The sequence below is a fragment of the Lipotes vexillifer genome, unplaced genomic scaffold (genome assembly GCF_000442215.2).
Source record: "Lipotes vexillifer unplaced genomic scaffold, Lipotes_vexillifer_v1.1 scaffold677, whole genome shotgun sequence".
Classification (NCBI taxonomy): Eukaryota; Metazoa; Chordata; class Mammalia; order Artiodactyla; family Lipotidae; genus Lipotes; species Lipotes vexillifer.
In genome coordinates this window covers 619210-632293 of record NW_006795070.1, presented here as the reverse complement: position 1 = coordinate 632293, position 13084 = coordinate 619210, and the positions used below count along the sequence as shown (strand labels likewise).

Below are 13084 nucleotides of genomic sequence, written 5' to 3'. Positions count from 1 at the left end.
CCTAACATCTCTGAGCTGGCAGTTACCTCATCTCTAAAATAAAGATAATGTCTGTCTCGTAGATTGTTATCATATGAGCCCTATGATAAAGTTAATCAAAAGTGCCTAATGCATTACCTGGGTATAATGATAAAATGGTTGTTGTAGTTATTATGACAATAATTATTATCCTCTCTGGTTATGAAGTGAACTCCGGAGGGTACAGCAATTTCAGTACAAATTTGGGATGGCCCTGAAGTTTCTCCGCTCACTCCTTTTTGTTGTTGTTGTTTTGTTTTTTGTTTTTGTTTTTGCGGTACGCGGGCCTCTCACTGTTGTGGCCTCTCCCGTTGCAGAGCACAGGCTCCGGATGCGCAGGCTCAGTGGCCATGGCTCACGGGCCCAGCCGCTTCGCGGCATGTGGGATCTTCCCGGACCGGGGCACGAACTCGCATCCCCTGCATCGGTAGGCGGACTCTCAACCACTGCGCCACCAGGGAAGCCCTCTCCGCTCACCCCTTTTAAAGGTGGTCTTTGACTGGGCTAGACAATGGCCCCCCACCTGACCCAACTGACTCCAAACCAGAAAAAAAACTGCTATCTGCAGTGATGTTTACAGGCCAGCCAAGATGGAATGAACGGTAGTTAAGGAACAAAATAATGAAAGTCCTAATGACAGTAAAAGCTAACATCTGTCAAGTAGCATGGTTTTATGCAGTTTACATAGTATGTAAATAACATGAGTGTATTGAGTAGCAATAACCATGAGGGAGGTACTATTATTAGACCATTCTACAGATGAGGAGACTGAAACTTAAAAGGCTAAATAGTCATTTGGGTACTAAATGGTGGGCTGCGAAACAAAGCCAAAACCTGTGGAAAGCTCCTGTGTCTGGCCACTCAGCTCTGTCCCTCCAAACACAGGCTCAGTCAATGAGAACACAGGGGTGGAATACCTGGGCCCACCACTCCCTGCTCTGGTCAAGGTCATAGCCACTGCAGGGTCTGTGAATCCCAGAGTGTGCATGAAAGGAATGTCAACCCCCAGAAACACTGTCCATGTAAAGTGTGAGAAAGGAGTTCTCTTCCCCTGCATACCGAGGTGCCAACCCCATCCATTCCTTAACCCAGCATGTGTGCAGTGCCTATCATTAAACAGGCATTTATTAGGATCCAGGTCTAAATGTTATGAACACAAAACTCTGAGGAAAGAAGTGTAATGACATTGCAAAGCTATGACATCTGTGCACAGAACTGAACCCACTTGCCCACATGTGATCCCATCCTATACCTGTTTCCCTTGCAGCTGTCATGCTTCCCCAGGAGTCCTAGATGAAACGGTAAAGCCGTGTATAAATTCCAGTCTCAGCTCTAATTACAGTGTGTCAGACAACCCCAGAATGTTCAATCTCTGCTCCACCAAGTCGTCTGTTGGCAGCTGTGCATCTTGAAGGCGACAAACTCAGTGAAAAAGAGCCTTTCTTTTCCTAAGGATTGCCCCTGCTCTGACTGAGAAAAGATGCATGTTTCATTTCATTTGCCCCCTGCATGGTTATCCTGGGAGAAGGCCTAGCAGTACCCTGCTAAGTGGAAATGAAAGCTGTTGGCATCTAAGAAACGGGAGATGAGCATACAACTTACGGGTGCAGGGCATGGAGGCAGCATCGCTGTCGGCTCTGAAAAAGCCTCGGTCACAGGTGCACGATGTGGCTCCTTCCCAGACAGAATAGCTGTGTGGTGGACACTTGGCACAGCTGGCATCCGTGGACAGGGCCTTGTAATATCCAATTTTGCAAGCTAAAGGAAAGCAGAAGAAAAAAAAAAAATCAACATAAACCCCTGATAACATAGCAAAGCGAAATGTTACCTCCTTGATTCAGAAGAAAGGAGACATTTTTGCTAATCACTAGTGAGCATCTGGCTTGAGATGCAGGTAAAACAACCCAAAACATTTGTTGATAACAGTCACTCTTTAAGAGCCATTAACATTACGGTCAGGTGGCAAAGCCCTGTGGAAAAAAATTTCTTAAAACCGGTTGTGTCAATAAAAGCACAGCTAAAGTTTACCCAGCGCTTCCTACATGCTTATATGCATGATGCCGTTTGATCCTTACGGCACCCCTTTTCCACAGGCACTGTTACTAGTCTCACCTTGGAAATGAGGAATACCAGCTTTGAGCGGTAAACTGTCGGCACCAGACCATGCATCTGGTAAATGTCAGGGACCAGCTTTGACTGCAAGCGCTCGGCCCCCAAAGCCTGTACTCTTGGCCCCATGCTATGGAATCTGACAGCATGGTTTTGAACCAAATAGTTGGAAGTGTATCCCAGCACCAACAAAAAATTGGTAGGTGATTATTTCCTAATTACGCTCAGCTACAGAGAGAACCAAAGTGGAAAGACCAACAGAAGCAACCAAGCATAAAAGAAAAGAGTTGGTAAGACATGGATCATGATTTCAGGGGAAAATAATATAAAACTACCCACGGTAGATTCTGGAATATAATATGTTCAGATTTTTTTTTTCAAGATTGGCAGATATTTTGCATTCATTTTCAAATTCATAAAACCCTCATGTTTCCCCCTTCCTCCATTTTTTCCAACACCGCCCTCCCTCTGCACACACAGCCCAAGTCGCTGGTGGAGAGAGAACATGGGCCAGGGCCATATAGTTCCTTATGCACCTGACATGCTTTCCATGACCTCATCTAACATCACACTGACACCGAGGACCGCTTTGACTAATGTGGAAAGACTCAATAATTCTGGGAAATCTCACAATAAATAATAATTAATAGCGTCTTTCTCTCCCTTTTTTTTCTCCCCTACGCCCTTCAAGATCACCTCCCAAATCTATCTCAACCTCAAATAAAAATTGACTGACACCATCCATATTAAAGCCACAGTGACAAGGCCATTAAAAATAAAGTTATTTTATAAAACCAGAGGTACCATAAAAATGTTACAGCTACCCACAATCTTTCCAGTATGATTCACTCTCAATTTTCTCCATTTATCACACACTTTGGGTATTTCTAAACTATCAAAAATATCAGCTGGGAGAAGGGCCTTTTCCATCAGCGTGACCACCGCAAGAGACCAACCGCGCCAGCAATCAGCAGATTTTACTCAAAACCAGTAGATAAAAAGAGATCCACAGAACTATGTGATTCTCCGAGGAGATATGGCCACATTCCGTGTCTCGTTACTCATCCATCAAGCATCTGTACGGCTTCAAGTTGAAGTCTGTTCCCCTGTCCAGCACATCCTGTTGGTATTTTCTTAATCATGCTCTGGTAACAGCAGGCGGAAATGGAGTTCAGCAGAAGCTCCAGAAAAGCACAAAGTTACTTCACCATTATTAACTAAAGTTGCTTATGGAATTTCCTTTAACGATCCAAAACTTTATGGCGTGTGGAGCACCGACAATAAAAGCGCTCGGAGATCAGTCTCTCCCTTATTTGCTTTCGCCTGTCACTGGACCGGAGCATCTTAGAAAAACAAGTTGCTCCAACGACTATGACTGAGATTTATGTGTCTCAAGTTTATACACATCATATCATTAGATAAGGTTCAACATGCAAGGTGCTTCTTGGTCACGCTTTAGATGGCCCTAGGGTTTCGATTAAAATCAAAAACTGTGGCTTTGGCAGGAAGAAGCACAGAGGGTCAAACTCGTTCTTCCCACTTCAAACACAATGAGTCCTTGAACTTGACACAAACCCACTGGGTCTCGTGTCTCACTCAGTCAGTCACAGCCCACAAAGGCAATTGTGGAAACCTGGTCACTTGGGGCTGGGACGGCCAATAAGGGGTAAATTGCTTTTATTTTTTCACATCTGGATGTTGGAGGAAAACTTTCCACGTTCCTGCCTAATCCTTGTGCACCTTCATTTCATCAGGCATCAAAATGTAAAAACTCACAGCGGGAGTGGGAGATTGACAACAAAATTGGCCTATGACTGATTCATTGCCATGTGAAAACAGAACACATTCAAAAACTTGTTAAGAAAAAGAAAAGCATTGCTATTTCCTCCACTTCTATTCCAGTAAGACTACTTCCAGTTAAAGAATTGGATTCCTAGTTCACAAAAATCAAATTGAAGGATATCTTGAAGTTCCTAAAGTTCAAAAATTAGTTGTGTATATACATGTTTATTTAAGGGAAAAATGAATGTTCAATTTTATACTTCTTTTCTGTTTCCTTGAAGCTAGTATATTAATGTTACCAAGAGTAAGTATTTGTGAATTCATTTGGAGAATACAGAGTTTTATATCTATTTGGGAAATTGAAGGCTGCTGTTCTTTAAACACACTATTTTTACTCTCTTTTCCTCTTGCTTTTACAAGCACAAGCTGAAAATCCAAAATTGTCATTGTGCTATTCTCAGCAACCCTCTCTACCCTTAACACATTCTTGTGTCTTCAACTACATTAAGACCATGTTATTAATATTTCAGGATTCTTAGGAAGGATCTCTCAAAATACAGTAGTGGTTTTTCATGCACACAGCCATTTTGCTGCCTACATTCAAAATGACCTTCTAAATTGATGGCTAAGTACATTTCTTTGCTCTGTGTGGTTCACAGCCTTGCAGCATTTGGTGCATGAATGTGTAAGTACATCCCATATTTAATCACCATGTATTTGTATCTTAAAATCTTCACTATATCTTTCATTCTAAACAAAACCCCCATGAAACGTGTATAGCAAGCATTGACACGTGTTACGATTTTCCATCATTCTCTTTTGGGTGAAAACCATTACACTGTAGTTTTGAATGACAGTGACTTGGTAAGCAAGTTTGGAGAGAGCCCAACTGCACACCCAAGACATGCCCTTCCTTCTGCCCCGTTGCTGGTGAGGGTTCACCAGATGGGGTACAGAGAAGGAGTGAGTGCCTTACTTGACCTTTCAAATATGCCATTGTGGGAAGATTAATTCACATGTGCCATGCAAAACTCTGAATTCTTCTCCTTTAGCTTTGCCTTAATTAGTTCCTTCTGCTGACTTTAAATAAAGGAAGATAAATGAGGACAAAGAAGAGAAAGAAAAACTTTTGTTTCATTGGCTCACCCACTACTATAATGAGGTTGTATTTTAGGACAGTCTTCTGTAGAAGTTTCTTTGTGGAATATTTAAATAGACCTACTTTTGGTTAAAAACAAAAACAAAATGGTTCTTAAGGCAAGGTAGTATCTTCAGGATTTCTTGGTGTATGGATGATTTGCATGAGGTGGAATGCCCAATTTCAGGAACTAGTGAAACCTACTCTTAAAAGATATTATAAATATAGATGTTTGGTCATTTTTCTCCTTTTTAGAGAAATACAGAAAGATTGATCGCACCTGACTGCCTTTATAGTTCATGTTTAAACTAATTTAGTTTGTAAAAATAGCTACTAATAATATCATTTGTGATGATACGTCAAATATTCATTGAGCATTTATGGTGTTTACATGCAAATGAAAAAACTGAGGGTTTTAAGTAACTTGCCCAAGGTCACACAAGCTAAGTGGTGGAGTCAGCATCAGGTTCTTCTAAAAGTTTTTATGTAATTACACAGGGTTAAGACTGATATAATTGAGTGGTGGGGAAGTATGGGTGGTCCCAACTTCCATTTGTCCCTCCAGCCCACCAGGTTGCTGCCTCAGTCAACCACATGTCTATGACCCACTTTCCAGGTCTACACTGTCCAGAGTAACTACTGGCCACAAGCGGGCCCTGAGCGCTTGAAACGGGAGTGGTCCGAATTGAGACAAACTGTAAATGTGAAATACACATGAGATTTCAAAGACCTAGTACTCAAAAAGGAGAACTAACTTATTAATAATTTTTATATTGATTACATATTGAAGCAACATTTTGGATATACTGAGTTAAATAAAATACCATTAAATTTAATTTCACCTTTGAAACTTTACATTTTTTAATGTGGCTACTAAAAACCTTAAAATCATCTGTGTGACTTGCACTGTATTTCTATTGAACAATGCTATGCTAAAGTCTGGATTCTTAAGTCGCGCGCGCGCGCGCGCGCACGTGTGTGTGTATTCATGTGTGACTCCACACAGGCACTCTTGCAAATGCTGGGTACTGACAGTGATGGGGGGTGGACCTTTACTCAAATTTACCCCGAGCCCACCTCTGGGAGGCTGATTCACTTCTATTTAAGCACTGCTCTCAGGCAGCTGGCTAATTTGAGAAAACCTAATTTGTGCTAAAGTACTAACAAATAAATATTAACGTGTTAAAAATTACCTTCCTGGGTAACAAATTTGCATTTTAATTTGGAGTCTCCAGAAGGTTAAAGATGAAATTCCACCAGTGGCTCCCTTGGGGCAATCTGAGCCATTTATGCAAACTGGTCCAGGGGGAACATTTGGCTCTGGGAGGCCTGTGGGTCCCTCTACCCTCATCATGTGGGTAGGATATTAGGCACACACTTCCAGACTGATACTATGGGGAACTCTGCCTTTGGTGTGCTGGATATACAGTATTTTCAGTATGCTTAGGAATTTATTTTAGAAATATCAAAGTTACGTAATGGCCATTATCAAATTAGTTTCTGATTAACTGTTCACTTGCTAGACTGTATATTATATGAATAACATAAGAGGTTTTCCTAAGGGGAAAACAATCTGTCAAAGAGAATTTCTGGGGGCGTCCCTGGTTGGTCCAGTGGTTAAGACTCCGTGCTCCCAATGCAGGGGACACAAGTTTGATCCCTGCTCAGGGAACTAAGATCCCGCATGCTGCATGGTGAAGCCAAAAAAAAGAAAATTTTTTAATTTAAAAAAATTGAATGTATAAAAAAATTAAAATGAAAAATAAAATAAAATAAGATGAGGTCTCTAAAGAAGGTTTCTGCTTTTAGGTTTTTGCAGAAATGTGCAATCCCCAGCCATCTTTGGGGAAGTTGTGAATATCAACAAATCCCCCATAGTACAGATAGGAAAACTGAGGCAGAGAGGTTAATGATCTGCCCAAGGCAGGGTTGGTTTTCTAACCCAGGCAGTGTAGCTTAACCTATAAATCAGGCTTATAGATCTCCTCATGCTTTTGAAATCTACAGGGTGAAGATGGACAATTGTTACAGGGAAACGGCGCTCTGCTTTGGGACCATCGACTATTCCATTCATAAATAGTAAAACACTGGCAAAACCACACTGTGCCAGTCATCTGCATTCCATGACTGGTTTTCCTGATATGTGTTGGAAAAAAAAAATGGAAATTGAGTTTTTTAAGGAAACTTAGAGATCATCTAATCCAGGGGTGAGCAAACATTTCTGTAAAGCGCTAGATAGTAAAAAATTCAGGCTTTGCAGGCCAAGAGGAAGACCAAGGATATTAAGAAGGTAATTATATAACAAGATAAAATTCTAAGAAATTTCTACAAAAATTTTTAATTGATGAAATTCAGAATATAATAGTAACAATTAAGTGCTATTTATTAATGAGAAGAATGGAATTCCTATCTGGAGGGATAATATTTCACTTAATTGGAGTTCAAAAAAAGTGTGCCTTATTATCAAATTGATTGCAAATGTCATCTATAAAAATCATTCTTAGCTCTCAGACCATAAAAAACAGATGTCAGGCCTGGGGGTCATACTTTACCAATATTAAATCTAGTCCAACACACTCATTTTCGAGATGAATGACTTGCCCACCATTCCTTCTAGAGCATACCAGGATCAAGTCTGGAATCTACGGTTCCTTGATCTCTGTTACCCTGCAGTGTCTCCCTGAGTTCCAAGCAGTTACTAATCAGAGAAGTGAAGGAATGCAGAAACAAAGGAAAAGCAGTTAAGCAAGATAGCTTGAACAATAGCTCAGAGATAAAACAGAGCCCTAGTTCCTCCTCAAGGGCTATACATGACAATCGGATAGACATCTTTGAGTTCTGTAGGAACTATGACCCCCACCCAGGTGGTAAATAGTAACTACAATGAGACCCCAGACTGGTTGGAATCAGAAAGTTGATGATTAAGATTCCTGGAACACCACCCTGTTACCTCATCACTAACCAATCAGAAGAAAGTCATATATCCTGCAGCAGTCACCCCAAATGTTGCCTTTAAAAACCCTTCCCTGAAAGCCAATTTAAAGTGAATGTACATATTATAGTACTGAGTCAAATTAGTTTTCCGGTAAGATGGTTGGTGGAAAGTTTACTCTTTTGCAGCAATGGTAAGAAAGTGATGTAGCCTGACTTGGGGGCTGATGTACTTATTAGATGAGACAATACCTATGCAGTGAAGCACAGTGCCTGGTCTGTATTAACTACTCACTAAAAGGGTAACATATTATTACTACAGTGGGATATAACAGGCTGCAAAGGTGCAGACAATCCATATATTTTTAAAAAATAATAAAAAAACTCAAGTTTTTGTTTTGTTTTTGAACAGAACTGGATATAATTTCAAAAACACTATGAGATAACGTGTTCATTGTTTCATTTCCTTTGTTAACATGATGTGAAAAACCCTGGACTGAATTCTGTCTCATAGCATCGGCAACTTATTTAGTGATCATACACAAGATAGGTCTCAGGTAAAGTTTTATTTTTATTTTTAAAATATGTAAGAACATTTTTAAAATTAAGTAAATTATTGGGTTGGGTTTTGAGGTTTCTTTATTCCATCAATAGTTTATGATGCAGACCATCTCCTTCAGCAAACCACCGTTCCATCCTATTCTCTACCCTCCAGCTCCTTCCATTGTTTCCACTCTTATCTTGGAACTAGCTTTCACAAAAAATAGACAAAGGGGAAGAAAATGACAGAAAAAAATCTACACTGAAAATTGACTTGCTCTTTCAAGGACAGAATGCAGTATAATTCCATAAATAGGTAGGTAATTCTAAAATGTCAGATGCAGACGGTTTTCACATAAGATGCAGTAAATCCTCTAGAAGCAAGTTCACATAAAGCCTGCTAAATTTAAATTAACTCCATAAAAATTACTGAACACAAGTAAAAAGTATGCAATGGAGAAATAACATTATTTTTGCTGCCTGCCTCAAAAACACACAGTCTAATTATTTGAGGAGCTATTTCTCTTTGGTAAACTTGGAGGGAGTCAACGTGAACAGAAGAAATTCCAAAGACAAAGTTCAACTAAACATGGAAAAGAAGAAAATGAGTTAGTAGATTCAGCATATTAATAAGGCATAATTCCATTGCCAGAAACTGCTTTAAAAAAGACTTCCTCTGGGGTTTCCCTGGTGGCGCAGTGGTTGAGGGTCCACCTGCCGATGCAGGGGACAGGAGTTCGTGCCCCGGCCCGGGAAGATCCCACATGCCGCGGAGCGGCTGGGCCCGTGAGCCATGGCCGCTGAGCCTGCGGGTCCGGAGCCTGTGCTCTGCAGTGGGAGAGGCCACAACAGTGAGAGGCCCGCGTACCGCGAAAAAAAAAAAAGCCTTCCTCTGTATATCTGTAAAGGTACTGACCTGAATGTAGGTTGCTAGCTCCAATCTCTGGCTACATCAGTTTGGGATTCTCTCTCATGAGGGAATTTTTAAGGGCTCCAACAAAGGCAATTAGTTTTCCAAATTTAGATGTAAGTGACTTGACAGATAGGACAAATAAAGGGCTTCAGTATTTTTGAAAGAGACGAATCTATTCTGATCTAAAGCCCAGAGGTTGCCACCAGAATTGACCACAGTGAGGCTAGAAACTTTAACTTAGTTTGATCTTTACAATTTTCTCTAAGATGGGAGTTAACATGAATTTATAATAAATCAGAATAGAGCATTGCTAGAAACAAATAAGTTATTTCAATTTTATAGGGGGTAACAATTTTAAAATAGAAGGCAGCACATCAAACTGTAATCTCTCTCTCTCTCTCTCTCTCTCTCTCTCTCTCTCTCTATATATATATATATATATATATATATATTTAATATGTAGTTTGTTAAATAAAGATTCTTTATTCTTACCTCTAACCCTTGTTCTTATGCTCCCATTTAGGACACTGAAAATTTGCTATATTAAAAAAAAACAAATCATGGATTTCAATATTGCCTTGAAAAACAATGAGACTATTTCAAGGAAACAATCTAATCCCCAGAGCTCTACAAATTTTGTGGATCTTTTCCTTTTATTTCATACTAAATTTCACATATCAATGACTGTGACTTTCTTTGATAAAATCTGAGATTAATGATTGATTTTTTTCAATTTATTGATCGTACTGAAGATATAAATTTGCATAGGTTGAGCAGAACCTAATTGAATGATTTATAATAACGTTTTTAAGGCTTTGACAAAATTTTAGTTTATCTGCTTTTCTAATATGTAAAAGTTTATATTAGGAAAGGAAACAAATATAAGTTAAAAAATCACAAATGTCTACAATATAAAGAAACAAAAGTCAAGAAAAACAAATACTTTAAGATGAGCTAAATATACAAAGTGTTTAATCACGGCTTAAAAAAAAAAATTTTTTTATTATTGTTTTTTTTCTTGGCTGTGCTATGCAGCTTGTGGGATCTAAGTTCCCCGACCAGCGATTGAACCTGGACCCTGGCAGTGAAAGCTCCGAGTCCTAACCAATGGACTGCCAGGGAATTTCCTAATCATGTTCTTAAAAACACCTAATCCCTGCCTTGAATTTGAATATAAGATTACTGAAAATATATGGGAACATAATAAGTGCAGCTATATAGGCTCCATCCTCACCACTGATAGTACATTAATCACAGTGATGGCATGCGACTCTGAAGCCATTAACACCGAACTTGATTACCCCTGACATTTCAGAGAGGGACCAACTTTCCAATGAGTTGTGCTATCGCCTTCTTCGGCCTCTGATCTTTGGGATACGTAAAGACTAGTGGTTCATTACACATCCACTGATTTCAAATAAGAGGTCAGAGCACTGAATAAAGGAAGCAGCTATGTTGTTTCCTACTCCTCACACTCTGAATTTAATACTTGAATCCATGTGATCAGCATCATTATGTAAAGAGATCATCCACTAGCGGGTATGCACACCTTTTCATTCATTTGGCTGTTCATGTTTTAGCAAACATTTATTAAGCATTATTATAATGTTTTTGTTAAGCTTTTATAGTAACAATGATAGCAAGTATTCATCGAGCACATACTAAGCCCTAAGAAATCTGGGAAATGTTGCCTTCAGGGAGGGAGTAGGCTGCTGCCCCCACTCCCATCTTAAGGACGCTCTCTGGCACGGGTACCTGCAGGCTTCTATGGGGACCGTTCTGATGCACCTAACCCAAGGCTATCTGCTTATTTTTTTTTTTTTTGGCCGCGCCTCGCAAGCATGCAGGATCTTAGTTCCCCGACCAGGGATGGAACCTGTGCCCCCCTGCAGTGGAAGCATGGAGTCTTAACCACTGGACCACCGGGGAAGTCCCAAGACTGTCTGCATATAGAAGGAACGGAGTAGAAAGATGGCATCTGTAAGAGCAGGTGACCCCTGAGTAGAATGTTCCTGAAGGAAAAAGAGTTTGGCCAGGAAGCTGATTCTACCCAGAAGAAAATAAAACAAGAGTTAGTGATTGCCAGCCAGGAACAGATCACGGAACTGGGCACTCTGGGTGTTTACCAGGCTGATTTCGACAAAGCCCCTCTTTTTTAGGGAGATCACAGCCCAAGTGGAGGTTCTCTCATTAACTCTAGGTACATCCTAAACTTGCTGTTTCTCCATTTAAAAGTAAAGATTATAAAGACTGGGAATGAATGAAATATGTTCTGAAGCCAGGGCCAGACCAAGAGAAACACATGTTAAACAACTATTTGATTAACTCTGGCAGTGTCGCTGGTCATTGTCATCCAAACGACTTTACAGCCTGAGTTGTCACAAATCACGATTTATGTGGCTGAAATGACTACAGTAATAACTGCTCAGTGCCTCCCTCTTCTTTTTTGTTATGTTGATGGGGCCCAAGGAGCTCAGAAGAAGAAAAAGAAGCTTTAAAAGACTCACTGCTAACGTTATTAGGGATGCATTACAATTCTCTGCTGAGGTTTTGATCATGGGCCCCTTCACTGTTTACTTTTTTTTTTTTTTTTTTCCGCGGTACGCGGGCCTCTCACTGTTGTGGCCTCTCCCACTGCGGAGCACAGGCTCCGGACGCGCAGGCTCAGCGGCCATGGCTCACGGGCCCAGCCGCTCCGCGGCATGTGGGATCTTCCCGGACCGGGGCACGAACTCCTGTCCCCTGCATCGGCAGGTGGACCCTCAACCACTGCGCCACCAGGGAAGCCCCACTGTTTACTTTTTGAATATTATCGTACTGAGAATTTTTGGAGAGGTTTTAAAATTCTGAGTACTGATGATAAAAAGGGGATTTATGTTAAACAGATATGAGCAGGTTAAACATTTGTTTTGTTTTTGGTATTGCATTAGTGGATTAGTGATTTTATATAACTATCTGCCAGCATTTAATATTACATGTGTTTGACTATTCCAACACTGCTCATGTCTGAGGAGAACAACAACAAAAAATTCCCAAGGAGCTCCTTGAAGAGTCCTAGTCTAGACCAAATGAAATTCATGGGGCACGTGCACCGTCTGTGTTTGGTGCTGTATAGAGACAATCTGAGAGATCAGAGCAAGAACCAGCAGACCAAACATTTGAGATCACCAATGACTTCACTATTAAATAAAATAGTGCTAGTACCAACTCACTCTCTCTCACTGACTCAGTTACACTCATGCAAGCTTCAGGGGTGGAGTGGGTTTGATCCTTTATCTAATGCATTTTCAGCCCATCAGGCTGACAGATCATGGTCCCAAGAAATCAGTTTAAAGCTAGCAGGAATATGCAGCGTGACACTGAGAGCCCACGGGCACCCACCTTGACAAGGAAGGACTAGCAACTGGTCAGGGCTTACCTGTGAGCTTTCTACAGGACCACAAAAAGGAGGCTGGAGAGCTGCACATTCATAGATCTGAGCCCCACAGCACCAGGACAATTTCTTTGCTTTCACCGGATCTCTACTAATAAAAGCACAAAGGGCAGGCCTCTACGATGGTCCTTACAGTGTGGCAGGTGGGGCTGGTCCCTCCCTCAGGGGTTCTCCTGCTGATAGTGCTTTGGCAGCATCAGCTTTCTCTGTCAGCAGTTTG

At 40.8% G+C, this 13084-nt stretch overlaps 1 protein-coding gene across 3 annotated transcripts in view; it reads right to left on the bottom strand.

Annotated features, from left to right (window-relative positions):
• EPHA4 (EPH receptor A4) overlaps window positions 1-13084 on the bottom strand; it is a 137536-nt gene that overhangs the window by 72076 nt on the left and 52376 nt on the right. For all 3 annotated transcript variants that reach the window (XM_007467406.1, XM_007467408.1, XM_007467407.1), the window contains one exon: window positions 1621-1776. In XM_007467406.1, coding sequence (XP_007467468.1) covers window positions 1621-1776 — 156 coding nt within the window. The remainder of the gene's footprint in view (window positions 1-1620; window positions 1777-13084) is intronic.